Source organism: Perissodus microlepis, chromosome 16 (genome assembly GCF_051167445.1).
Source record: "Perissodus microlepis isolate ML-2025 ecotype Zambia chromosome 16, ASM5116744v1, whole genome shotgun sequence".
Classification (NCBI taxonomy): domain Eukaryota; kingdom Metazoa; phylum Chordata; class Actinopteri; order Cichliformes; family Cichlidae; genus Perissodus; species Perissodus microlepis.
The window spans coordinates 10,271,739-10,285,845 of record NC_140476.1 but is presented as its reverse complement, the minus strand read 5'-3'; the positions used below and the strand labels follow the sequence as shown (position 1 = coordinate 10,285,845).

The 14,107-nt window shown below is 39.1% G+C and overlaps 1 protein-coding gene across 1 annotated transcript; it reads right to left on the bottom strand.

Moving 5' to 3' along the window:
* Window positions 1-265: 265 nt before the first annotated feature.
* LOC146370414 (pyridoxal kinase-like) lies at window positions 266-13,449 on the bottom strand. The gene is made up of 11 exons (XM_084908318.1): window positions 13,177-13,449; window positions 12,169-12,223; window positions 4,438-4,542; window positions 3,660-3,743; window positions 3,548-3,582; window positions 3,264-3,349; window positions 3,061-3,106; window positions 2,850-2,961; window positions 2,591-2,727; window positions 2,446-2,512; window positions 266-2,187 (listed from the first exon to the last, which is right to left on the bottom strand). Exons 1-11 carry the CDS (start codon window positions 13,255-13,257, stop codon window positions 2,060-2,062), a joined length of 936 nt encoding a protein of 311 aa, XP_084764444.1. The 5' UTR covers window positions 13,258-13,449; the 3' UTR covers window positions 266-2,059.
* Between the last annotated feature and the right edge of the window lie 658 nt (window positions 13,450-14,107).

The following is a 14,107-nucleotide window of genomic DNA, read 5'->3' as shown; positions in this document are numbered from 1 at the left end:
CTGGCTTCTATCAACTGCTTAGTCTGAGGGTGGTGGTGTAACTTCAGCATCGTTTAAACACCACAGCCTACCTGAGTGTTGTTGCTGAGCATGTCCAGTCCTTTGTGACCATCTTCTGGCTGCATGTTACAAATCAAATCATTTCAAACTGGTTTCTTGAACACGACATGGAGCTCACTTTACAGTAACCAGATCTCAGTTCTCTTAGAACACTTATCTTGAAACCCAACAGACAAAAAAATAAATTAACACAAATGAGGCACAATTTCAATAAAAAGATTATTATTATTTTAATTGTTTATGTATTGCTCTATAGCAGCAGCAGCTCAAGGTTTGGCACTTGACTTTCTAACATTATGTGCGAGAATCAGATATAAGCACACAAAAACATTCACAACCACTGTTTTGCTTTCCTAACCTTGTTAAGGCTACAGTATAACGTGGTCTCTCATAGACACTCCTCTAGAGATATGACAACAGTCATAAAAGAAAACAGTGACCATTAGTAAATATATTAAAGATCATCTGTGCAAATACCTCAATTTGAGATGCTTAAGACATGAATCTACCATGTTACACACCTGCAAGAAAGCATTGCGTAATTTAAAAAAAGGACGTGACAAACGTCATTTTTAGGAAAATTGATTAAAAGAACATTTTTGACATCAGCTATTACGATTATCGTTAAAGTCGCAAGTTTTCTAAAATAGCAGAGTTGGAATAAAATGAGAACAAGACTACAACCTACTGAAACACATTTCAGCACTAATCCACTCGATCTATAATGTGGCAACACTTGTCTTGAAATGAAGTGAATTTTAAGCACATTGCATGCATTCTTAACAGTTAAAAATAATTTTATAGTGGATTAACCCAGCGTGTTTTAATGTTATCACAGATAGTCTACTGATGTTCTAGTCTCAAAACAAGTAGACGAATGGCCATGCATGTAACACTGGTTTTGTGCGTTTTCTGTTCTGCTTAATAAATTATTTTCACTATCTTGAAATGATTCTTTAATATAAACACGAGCCCGTCTTTCGATTAATCTGCTGCAATCGCTTCATGGCTAAACACAAATCTGTATCCCATTATCCATTCCATTTTTATAGCTTCCTGCATTTTGCCTATTTTAATATTGGTTGTTGTCACTTGTTGCGCTTTTTACTTACATGAAGAAATTTGGGGTGAGGGCAAAGCTATTAAAACAGACTTTTTCTCCTCAATATTGCCAGTTGATCAAAGAAAGTCATTGAGTTTCTCTGTATAATTCTGAGGGTCTAATCAGTACAATACAGAGTGCTTTGCAGCAGTTACCTTTACAAATCGCTTTGAACTTGGCATAGTTATGAATGTTTACAGTCACATTAATGGACAGGTCTGTTAGACCAGAACTGCGCATGCCTCTCGTGCATCTCAGTGGGTCTCTCAACTCACCAGAGGACGACATAAAAAGCAGCCATTTTAATCAACCATTTTAAATTTGTTATGAGATTAAAAGATTTCCACACGATGCATTTTTGCTATGCCAGAAGAGAGATCTCTTTCATGTCTAAGAGGGGCAGCGTGAAGCCTTCTCACCAGACCCACAAATATCGTGTTTGTAGCGTAGCTGTATCTGTCACAGTCCCGAGTATGTCTGAATTCAATTGTTAGTGACATTAACTTAAAATTAACCCATGCCAGAATGCCACAATGCAATCAGCCGAGAGGCTGATGAAGCCAGTAATGTTTCGCATCCCGTGTCTGGAAAGGGTTCAAAACTGGCTGATGTGTTGTTTTTGTTCTGAATCAATGGCAGATGTTGCCTTTGCTAGCCACAGAACAGACACTTATGGCAGTTATTTCAGTGTCTGTGAGCAGAACACAAACAGAAATCCTGCTGACCGCTCACGAACAAAATAAAAACAGTAGTAACCCCCCCCCCTCCCCCTCCCCCCCGTGATTCTGTAAGGCAGAGACACGTGACAGTCTTTGATGTGAAAATCCTGTTTGTTTGGCGGACTGCCCAGATATCTACCAGCTTAAAGTGAAAAGTTCACAGAGAACATTACAGTCTTCACTGTGAAGACTTTTGTAAAACCTTGGCTTCCACTACAATGGCAGGATTCTCGATGTCTGCTTTGCTCTGAACCATCCTCAGCTCCAGTTGTGCAGGGGTAGGCCTTTTCCCGGGGCCAGCCATTTCTGAAAATGAGAAAGACATTTAAGGGAAACAAACAAACAAACAAACAAACAAACAGGTTTTTGCCCTGAGGTGAACTAAACAACCAAGAACTCAAAGAATAGGTTATACACAGTCACAAAGCTATTTGTTTCAAAATATAAAAACCTTTTACTAAATATAAACAACACAAGCAAAAAGTGCCCCAGTAAACAACTTTAAGACAAAGTCAAAAAACCCGATGACACACTGAAGTCACTGGATACACGCACAAACCCTACCATTGGCATAAGTAATGGTCCTCTTAATGACATGGTGCATGACAGAAACAGTCTTCTCACAGGCAGTCTGTTAAAAAGGAAGATTAGTTTAGCTATGATTCATATATTATCTGCATTTAACTGAAAACACTTGTGTGTTGCTGACCTTCAGGTCCTTGGGGTGTTGATGAGTCCAGGCTAACATCATGGCAGCAAAAAGGTCTCCTGTTCCCACAAATACAGCATCGACTTTGGGGATATCCATGCAGATTTTCTGATCTGTGTTGGTCCCATCTGGTTTCTCTGCAGTGACGAGGACAAACGGAGCCGTTATCCTAATTTTATAGGTTACTCTGTTGATCCTACACAAGGACTGCATCCCCACAGTTTATAGCAATTTTGACAAAGTCAGCCTGATACTTTACTTATTTTTTGGCTTCCAAGAGCCACCAGGAACTGGTCCCCTTGTTTCGATGGAAGGTCTGTACTAGTGAGGACCACGGTCTCTGGACCCATTTTATGAAGCAGGTCCATCACCTGCAGAACAGATAAAAATCCCATTTTCTCAGACTTTGTTATTCGTGATGCCACAAATTAAATCTAAACACAGCCAAACAAAATGTTTCTGATATTCACCTCAATAGCATCTTCCTCAGTGTTAATTTTCCTCCCAGTTAAGAGCCTATGAAAAAAAATGTCACAAAAAAGCAACAATGCTTGCCATTTTGCATCTTTTAATTAGTTTTTTTTAAGCTTCTGTAAAAAGAAAAAAAAAAAAGAAAAAAAAAGATCATTATTCTTTTATTCTTCGATGTAAAAACTGTTTAAAATGCACTCACTCTGCTTCAAATTGGTTGGGAGTCAGGATGTCAGCCAAAGGCACTACTTTGTTCTTGTAGACTGGCAGCAGGTTCTCTGGAACATACTGAAGCAACAACAACAACAAAATACATAAATCTGATTTCCCAACCTGTTTACGAGTAACAAATAGAAATTGATATACAGTCCAAAATGACTAAACAAATCCTACACTGTAATTCAAGAGTGCACTGAAGAGCACAAAAAGAACACGACACTGTTCGTTAAACTGTCAGCAGCTGGATGTGTGTGGATAACTGCTTACCATAGCACCCTGGTCTCCCATAACAGGATCACAAACTGGAAAGAAGAAATTTAAAAAATGAGGCTTAAAAAAAGTTCACTTTTTAAAATGGAAAATCCAGTCTGACACTCACCGTACACCAAGCTGGGATTGCCCTTCTTCAGCTCCTTAATAATATCAACCACTGTCTCCAGGAAGGAGATGTCCCTGCTGTATCCTTTGGGAAGAAATTTTGGGTTAACCTGAACTGCAGCATTGACTGACACACACACACACACACACACACACACACACACACACACACACACACACACACACACACACTTTCTAGTTTCTGAGCTTCCTAAAGTTTGGTATGAGATTTTTGGACCTCGGTCACACAGACAACAACCACTGGTCATAAGGTAAAAATGTGTTGTTGGTGACAAATGTGAAAGTGAATCCAAATTTTTTCTGATATTCACCTCGGCAGAATCTACCTCTTCCTGGTGACTGCCAGGCACTAGAGAAAACTCACATCCGGGTTGGCAAGTGATTGCTGGAGGTTGCTAGTGCAAAATTGGTCACAAAAAGGTATATGCTGTTGCACCAAACAGGTACTTTGATCGCTAGTAGACTGCTGTAGTTGCTAATAGCTTGCTTGGATGTCACTACTTGTCTGTAGTTTTCGCTATGACTGAGTGCAAATGGGAAGTATTTGCAGACAAGACAGCATTTTTCCATGCAAACCAAAGCGATCACAAGGAGGCTCCTGGTACAGCACCCTCTCTGACCCCTCAGTGATAAAGCCTACCTCCATCAGGTGTGCTGCATCCTAATGTCCCACCCAGCCTTATCAGATTAATGCCGCCCACAATAAACTTAAGATTTTTGAATAAATAATACTGAAAGGAGACACTCCTTAAACTCACCTGTGAGGATGTAGTCATAATGGTTCACATTGTTGAGCTTAATACCCTCATAGAGCACATTCAGTTCTTCTGCTGTCAGTACTTGCCCCTTCCAGTGGCTGTAGCCTGGGCAGAGATAAAAAATAAATAAATAAAACTGATGAAATTTTTCCATTGCTAAATCTGATTTGATTTGGTTAACTCTCTTATTTCAAGGACGTTTTGTGTCAAAGTCTAAAACCATGATTTTAGACCTTTTGAGGATAAATGAGGAAGGAGGACACACATTTGCACTACTTAACCTAATAGAAGGGCTCATATATTGCATTAGCCCTACTGTGTATAAATCAACTTAGCAGACATTGCCATCCTTTCTCTGTTTTTCCATCGACCTAATTCCCTCTGCTGAGGTCCCTCTCCCCTTTGTACTTAGCAGGGCCTCCGCAGCTACTGAATGGAAAGCTTGTATCCTGGCTGCCAGCTCGCCTTTCTTTGTCCCTCTTTCACCATTAAACTAGAATAAACCCTAAAAAGCTGTTCTGACTACAAATGACTGCACACAAAATGGACACACAAACACTCCTGTATACCAGAGGAAAAAATATAAGAGCTCACACAGAGCCCAAACTTGAACACGAGCCAGCGAGTTAGCCTCCTGCAGAGAGGACTTAACAGAAAGCTCACAGCAAAGCAGCAGTTTGTGCTGTGGTTGGGGGCGCTTCCACTGAAAGTGGAACATTTCAGAATTTTAATCTTTAAACATACCGGAAATAAGATGAAGGGTCACATTCAGAGTATGATCAAATGTTCAAAACTCATCAGCTTCCCATTTGTATTGGTTCAAGTGATTTCTGTGTAGGCCTCCTGCTCCTGCAGAGAAAAGCGCATTCTTTGCATACTTCAACACATGAACCCCAACTAATAATCCCATCATCTCAGCAGGTGTGTTGATTAGGGGGGAGAAATGCCAACAAACTAAATGTGGGGCAAAGGTTATATCTGTATGGGGTAATTTACTAATGCTGAGGTGTAAACTGAAACCTTGAGAAATTTCAACAACAAAAAAAACAACAAAAAATAAAAAAAAAACAAAAGCCATGTAGGTTACAGGTTTTGCAACTACTCTGGCTTGTTGCGATAGGATGCAACTGTTATAGACTCATGTATCATGTAACACGTCCAATATCTGTCCAAACTGTCTTCCGTCTCCTCCTGAGCCACATGATTCATGTGGAGAGTCACATGTGCCCTGTTTAACTTGCTTTATCCCTCATCGTTTTCCCTTCATGCATAATTGAAAATTAACTTGCATAACCTCTCTGAGCATCGGCTTCCACCAGCTTCACTTGTGTTACAAGTAGCTGGTTTCCTGCTCTTTTCCAGCATTTTCTTTTCTTTGTGATAGCTTTCATTGTAATCTGCTGAAGTCTGCACCGCTTGTGACTTTATGGCTACTCCTGGTTCAGTGCATCTTAGACAGCAAAAAATTGTGACAGGTTTTGTTGCTTTCTTAACAGCTAAGTGTTTGTCCTGCAGTGCTGACTTTTAAAAAAAAAAAAAATGTGGCAACTCTAGCCTTGAGCCCACTAGTGTAACTGCTATATTTCTTTTCTTAATGACATTTTCACTGTCTAACTGTGTGACTATTGCACAATATACTTGTGAGAACATGCATGTATTCACAAATAGATTTTTTTAAAAAGGTAAATGAAAAGACAGTGGTTGGGAAAAAAAAAAAACAAACCCACACCAGTTGCAAGATCAGTAGCGATTGCAAGCAAGTAAACATTGAGTTGGGATGCCTGTGGGTCAGGAGGAAAAGTGGGTCATCCACTAATTGGAGGGTTAAAGGTTTGATCATTGGCTGCTTCGGTCTGCATGCCAAAGTGTCCTTGGGCAAGATACCGAACCCCAAGTTGGTCTGATGCATCCACCAGAGCGCCAGTGCTTCACAAAAAACACTTAAGTGTATGAGTCAGCCATGTCATATGAAGTGCCTTGAGTGCTCCGGTAGAAAAGTGCTCAATAAGAATCAGTCCATTTACTTTCCATTGCTGAGATTTCTACCATAGCACCAGGAATGCTCACATTTTTGCTTTGGGGTCAAACAAGTAAAAATCATTATAATCTGTCAATCAAAAAGATTTTTTATTTCATCCAGCTGCTTAGAGGAGTCTTTGAAGACTTCACAGATACTATTTGAACAACAATTGACTATGTGCACGTTAGCATATGCTACTTCCGGTGCGGAAACTCCTGTGGGGAGCTTTGTTTCCGGTGTCCTATTCGCGCCCGGTTTACGGTCCAAAACAAGTTAAGCAAATGAATGAATCAAGCGGCGATTTACATTTCTATAGATGTCTTGGGCATTTACCCAATATATCTGTAAATGATGTTCATCGACTTGTCAATATTTTTCCCCGCGCCTCAGAGCAAAAGAGAAAATGGATTCAAATGTTATATTTCTCAGCTGTCCCTCGTTTATCGCTGGTGTTATGTTCTAAAAATAACCAGCGATAGGTGAAATCAAGTAGCCAATTTTATTTTTTGACGGTGCAAAACGTTTCGTGGACATCGTGGACATACAGTACTGCACTTCAGAGTCACACTGCTAGCGATCGATGCAGCGATTCTGTACTGTACAGGAGAGACGTCACGGAGGAGATCGTCTGCAGCGATCCAGACGCAGGACACAATGTGACGTAAAAAAAATAAGCATGCAAACTTGCACTAAAAAATCTGCGAAACAGCGAGGTGAAAGGTGAACCGCGTTATTAGCGAGGGACCGCTGTAATTTTTAAGGTAAGTCACAACATACCCTTCGTACATACTAATGTATAGAAACCGTTACCAGCAATCATTCATTTTTGTGTGGCTTTTTTCACGGTTTGTTAACATGCTGTGTAGGTGTGAACTTGACTAGCTGATCTCGACATAATGGGGGAAACATCTGGTTTGACTATTCTTCACCTGTACTTTGAATGATGAACATTTGCCTGTTTAAATCATAAGACCAGTCACTATACAGAGATGTGCTTCTGAATGTGGACGATGTGTCTTCTGCATGCAGTAATGCAGTTCTGCTTGTGTTGAGTGATGTAAACAACTGATTGATCTAAACTCTTTAAACGTCAAAATTGATCATTAGATTTTTTTATGACACAACAGTGGTGAGTGTTCCCACCTTCTCCTCTTTGTACTTAACGCGATCTTTCCGTTTTCGAGTTTTAGACATGATTTTGGAGTAGATCTTCGCAGTAGCGATTGACCGCAAAGTAAAGCTACCGGAAATGTACAACCCCACATCCGGTCTCAAACCAGGAAGTTAGCATTTTCTCGTGCACAGGGTCAATACATCCTGATCTTTAGACAGTATCTCGAGATACAAAATATAAAGAAATTAGGGGTAAGGAAAATGAGAAGTGGGTATTGAAATGTGCAAACATCCATGGAAATACAATATAGAAGGCAAAAAACAGAGTCTGTACAATTCTAACGAGCTTGAAAATCAGTCAAAGTTTGAACGCTCTTAGGCAACTTTTTTGTAATTTAAGTAGTCTTCAGGAATAGTCTTCCAAGCGTCTTGAAGGACATTCAAAGCTCTTCTTTGGATGTTTACTGCCTTTTGTTCTGAATTTTCATTCATCACACCATAAGACTCATTGCCACTGATCTTCAGTCTAGTTATTGGGTATTTTGGCAATTTGACAGCGACCCTTCCATTGAGACCATTTCTGACGAGGCTTCGGTGAAAAGTACACGGATCAACTGAAGGTCCAGATGAATCTCTCGGGTCCTGTGTCAGGTTTTTGCTGGGTGTTTTTTTTATTTTTTAAGGCCACGGCTTTCAGATACTGTTCAGCTTTTTTGTTTTTCCAAGACCTGCAAATTCTCAGATTTTTAAGGACATACTTTTCCTGTTGAAAAGGAGTTTTTCCTTCCCACTGTCACCAAGTGCTTGCTCATACGGGGTTGTCTGATTGTTGGTGTTACAATATAAAGTGACTTGATGAGACTGTTGATGTGAACTAGCGCTAAATAAAAACAAAAATAATTGAATTAATATGTTCATCTCTTTATCTGTTTATTAAGTGGCTGAACAGACAAAACGGTCTGAAAATGGTCAGGTACAAGGAATGAACATAAGTGAAAAACAGCCAGTGCCCTTTGAAAAACTTCTTAAGAAACTTTAAAGAATTGCTGTTCAAAACCTATTTGTCAAAAAATGACAAGAAAGTCCGGCTCCTTCGAAGCAAAATATAAAGAAAAGAGAGTGTGCCTCAAGACATTTCCACAGTACTGCAAATGATATTAGCAGAACATATTTCTGATTTAATATATAAGGGATACAGACTGGGGCTACCAGATATTAAGCCAATACAATGATTAGCTTTCTGGGAGAGTCCTGGTAGAAGTAAGGCCTGTGGGCAGTTATTTTGAACCTGCTCTCTAACTGAACAGTGGGAGAGACAGAAGACATTTTAAAGGTTTTCTGTTTTTGTCCCAAAATAAGGTTGAAAAGTTTCACCTGTGCACACTGTAAGTTGCACAACATTATAGCTTCACAAACGGCTTGTTGTTGAGTGCGAACTAGACTGAGAAGCACCGTGTTTATTTACATGATGGATACAGTAATCCAAGGAAAACAATAAGTGCCAGCCGTTAAAACTGCTGTGAATCTCTACAGTCTGCATTCACCAACATGTTCCCGGTTAGGACTGTCAATCAAGCCTCTTTGGCGAGAGGAGTGAAACAACCGTCGTCTTTGCCTTTGTGAAATTCTCCCACAGACGTCTATTCAGGAAACAGAGTGCTGTGTCTCTCCTTTGTAATGCCTGCTGTGCTAACCAGCCGCAGTGATTCCTTTAAGCTCTTAGCTGTTACTTTGGGGATCCTTTTAGTGCATTGAACAGTGTCCATTTGGTCTCTGGACTGGAGATATCTGTATGATAATCAACATCGATATGGTCATCTTTACAATGATCTTCTAGATAATGCTAAACAGTCTGCAGGTACTTTAATTCCTTTCTATCCTAAATCTATTTCTGCCATCTAAATATAACATCTTTAAAGTTTGTATAGCGATACCCTGTGTCCACTGTCTGGACTACTGCGTGGACATAAAATTCCTGTCCTACAGTAATTTAACCAGAATACAAATAGTTGACAGCCAGTTGAATCGAGTCCCCTAAAGTTGTGGTCATTGACAAAGAGTTATTCAGACTGCTGGCAACATGCTGACAATTTATCTGCATTTATAAATGTTACAGCAATTATTTGCAGCCCTTCAACAATCTCTCTGAGAGTGACTGCAGTCACTCCAAGTCAGACTTCAACTGTCTGCAGAAAGGTTGCCTCCCATCAGGAAACCTGTGCAATTCCCTTGTGATAGGATGTGGCTTTGCAACAAGCTCAAGCTCTGGGCAACCACTTAGTCACCCAAAGTTACAATCGGTTACATAATGTATAAAAATTCCTTACAATCAAGGGGCAGACACAGATTTTACTTTTGCAGATGCAATAAGTGTTCGTTTTATCAGCAAATTTTGGTTTTGTTTAAGTTAATCTTTAGACTAAAACATCGATTAGGTTTGGTAATTTATCTAAATTCTTTTAGTTTAGTTTCTTAGTCACCTAAAAAAAGTATAAACGTACAGTATCCTAAATCTAATACCACATGTCAGCACTTCTCTTCCTCCTAAGCGTTGACATTTTGTGGCACTTTATGACGAACAGGAAGCATGAAGGTTACCGTATTTTTCGGACCATAAGGTGCACCGGATTATAAGGCGCACTGTCGATAAATGGGTCTTTTTTCATACATAAGGCGCAAAAAGCAAAACAAAACAGTCAGATAAGTCAAACTTTACTCAACTCATTCTTCTCTTTATGTTATGCTAACATAGCTGTGTCGCTAGCGATCACGTTGCATATCATAATATACCAGCTAGTTCAACTTCAGTAACCCTACAAATGTCACTGCTATTTAGTTTTCTGTCTTCATTTAAGTTGGAAGTGATAGCCGAGCTGTACGTTTTAATTTTTCCAGAAATCTCTCAGTCAGAACATGCTATATCATGTTTAGGTGGAAACTAGCGAGCTAACTTCCTGCTAACTTCTAACTCCGTTAAATTTAATCAGTTCTGTTTTCATGGATGCCTAGATGTTAAACTTAATTGTTACACCTGGTAAAGCAGCAATGCTGATCATTTTATTAAAGATGAAATAATTTAGACAGTTTTTAATTCTCAGTGATGCCGCAGTATTCGTTTGACTTTGGGACCTGAAGCTGACAGAGTTTTGGACCCAGATTACTCCACGAGGCTCCTGACTATGGTAGCCGTAATGCTCGACAATCCATCAAGCGGTGCGGCTTCAATAGCTTACCAAAGTCGTACTAAAACATTTTTTTGACAGATTTTTGAGCGCCGTGTACCACAAAATAGGTTCTAGATCAGTAAGCACAACCAGAATTCATACATAAGGCACACTGTCAATTTTTGAAAAAATTAAAGGATTTTAAGTGCGCCATTTAGTGTGGTAAATACGGTAGGTGAACCCCCCCCCCTTGCAATGCTGTTTGTCGGGAGCAGATCAAATTGTGGATGTCCTTGTAAATTGTGGTCATAAATATTTTGTACTTGTAAATCAGGATCTGTATGTGTAAAAAGAATTTGTGTGTGTGTAAAAAAGATTTGTGTGTGGACTTAGCCAAAAAAATATGTGCTTTTGTCCTCGTGCCTTAGTTTTTATTTATACATCGTCTTGTTTTTGTAAGGAAAAAAAAAGCTTGCTGGCTAAAACTACTGGTGAACGAAATTAAAACTGGATGCAAGGAAGTTGCTGTTCTATTTTCACTCGTGTGACTGAGCTATTCACTTGTTTGGAATTAGGAGGTAGCTTTGCGAAGATAGGTGCGTTGGATGGTTTTTCGGTTGAGATGATTTAATGGAAGTTTACTCGCCAAATGTTATCTAAGGATAGTGGTGCATGAGATGAGCCCTGTTGTTTGTAGTATTCCCAGAGATTTAATAAAATATTGATATTTGTGTCTCTGTGCCAATACAATATCTCCAAACAGAATACTCACAACAATCTTGTGTCAATTTTTACCCCAACCTTACACAATATACAGGTAAAGTCATCAAATCATACAGCGCCGTCACATGGATATGCTCAGAGTTTGGATTTATCTGCTTTTTCACAGCTGAGTAACCTGAGAGCTGAAGAAGGCGATTCCTAGAAAAACATTAACTTCTCTAGTTCTCCCCCTCTAAACCTGGCTGAAGGCCACAGTGACTATCTTTCACTGAGTCGCATATAGCAATACTAACAAGCCAAAGTACACAGACAGAGATAACTCCCCTGTACAGCTAGCAAAACAGTCCCAATGCATGCGTGCAAAGAAGTCTTCTTTTAATCTTTTGACCAACCAAAAAAAGTTGCATGTATCCTTAAATGCCCCTAAAATGTGCTTAAATCCATCTACTCTGTTAAACTTAAGCCGTTATATTTTAACCAACTATGGCAAACTGGATGAGAACGGACGATTGTTTTTCCGCCCTTACAAAAGCTTTCAATAAATGATTTCCATATCCGATCCATGTAATATAGCAGCAGTGACAAAAGTTAATGGTCCAACCAACCAGCATAAAAAGGCTGAGTTGTTACACAAGTAGAAAAAGGAGTCAATCGACTTTATGATAATGAATGAAAAGCACTTTGCTGCTCCATTAAAATCACTCAGCCAACCTGTGTGATTGGAGAACTGCACCGAGTTGATGGAGTCCACTTCAAAGCCCAGCACCTGGGAAGGGAGACATAAAGCAGCTGTTAAAACAGAGAACAATGGGCTCCGTCTTGCACTCTGTCTAAATGAATCACACTGCACTGCGGGAACAGCACGCTGAAGGTGAACCACTGTGAGAACTAGTCAACATTCAGAGTTTGAAAGTTTCAGCCCCCCCTTTCTGACAGCTTCAACAGTTTTTCCATTTCACAAAATCGCATGTTTGACGAGAACTTTTGCATAATTTAGTTTCTAAATAGCTCCTTCTGTGGACTGTCGACTCCAGTTATCAAACTTGTTTGATAAGAAGAACAATAAAGTGGATTATAATGTAAGATGATATCACGCAACCACAATTAAATAAGTTACCAGGGAATTCTGATCATTTTTAAGGATGCACTATTGTAAGTGGCAAACACAGACATTAACCAGTGAAAGTGAAGAAGGAGATTATCTGTTTCTTCTGATCAGTTTTGTTAAGAAAGACTTTGATTTCAAATAATTCCTATATATTCATATTTCTATTAAATAACAAAAGTTTCTTTTCAAATATCAATATAGATCAGATACATTTCCCTAACGTGTTAAATTAGATTTTTTTAAAAAGATGAAAATTGGGACGCTATAATGTGATGTAATCACTGACAATGAGTGGTATATTAGTAACAATGAGAATCATGCTGGAATATATCAGCTCCAGTTTAACTAACATTAAACAGCATTTGTTGTTGTATTTTTAGGTTTACAGTCGTTTAGTGGGATTAAAGGGTGGAAATGTAAAAAGGGCCTTTGATGTTTCTCAGAAAATGTCACAAAATCTCATAAATCAGGAAGTGTCGCTGTGGACCGGTGCTAGATTTTCTACGTTTTCGTTACAAGTTAGATGCTGTTTCCCTCCCAGTCTCTCTCTCTTTGGACTACAGAGGGTTGTTTGAAACTACCACCTGAACGTTAGATCCGGTTCTTCTTACCTGCAGCGGGAATGTTGCCGACTTGTTCCCAACGTATCCCCTGACAACGTGACTCTGAATGGACAACACGCGACACTCCATTATAGTCGACCTGCGTTTAAAAAAACACTTGACTGATTCACTTTACCCTAAAGCAGTATTAAAGATCAGGGCAGACTGAAGCAAGCAGAAACTTAGCATGTGGGGAATAAGTCCAGCTTTGAAGGACAGCAGCTGTGCTGCCGAGTCACATTTACGGCTTTTTTTCTTCAGGCAGCTAGGAGGACTCCTAAGTGGAGCATTCAAAGACTCATCAGGAATGTAGGAGAACTGGGTTGCAAACACAAAGGGGGTTCCCGTTGTTGATTGAAGTTTATCAGTGATTATTTTTTTGTATGTGATAGGAAAACATCTTTTCCACAAAATAAACGATCGATATAGACATAGATATATTTTAAGACAACTGAAAAAGTCACATACAGGCAAAAACAATACATTTATTTCACAATCTCCAGAGAACATTAATTATTTTAATATATACTGCTGGTTGAAAGCCTACTTAAATTTTGTTCAAAACTTTCAAGAATACAAAAAGAGCCCAGAAAATGCTTGTTTAACATATGTAACATATATGTTCAACACATGGTTGAGTGGGGCATATATGAGAAAAATGAATAGCTAGTGCTTTCTGCTGTAACCAGACACTGTAAATATATAGACATTATTCTGTCACCTGTTAAGTGAATTTTTATTTATTTTTATTTTTTTAAGTCCTTACAGAGAGTATAAAAGTTGGACATAGCTTCAGAGTCTGTAAAGTTAAGCCAATGTAGCATTTATTTAAATGGCCAGCAGGAGTTGACTCCTCTGGACGAAAAAAAAAAAAGCCTTGTGGAAAAGCAACCCTGAGCTCCAACATCTTCAACAATCATCCTGACTTTAAATTTTTTTC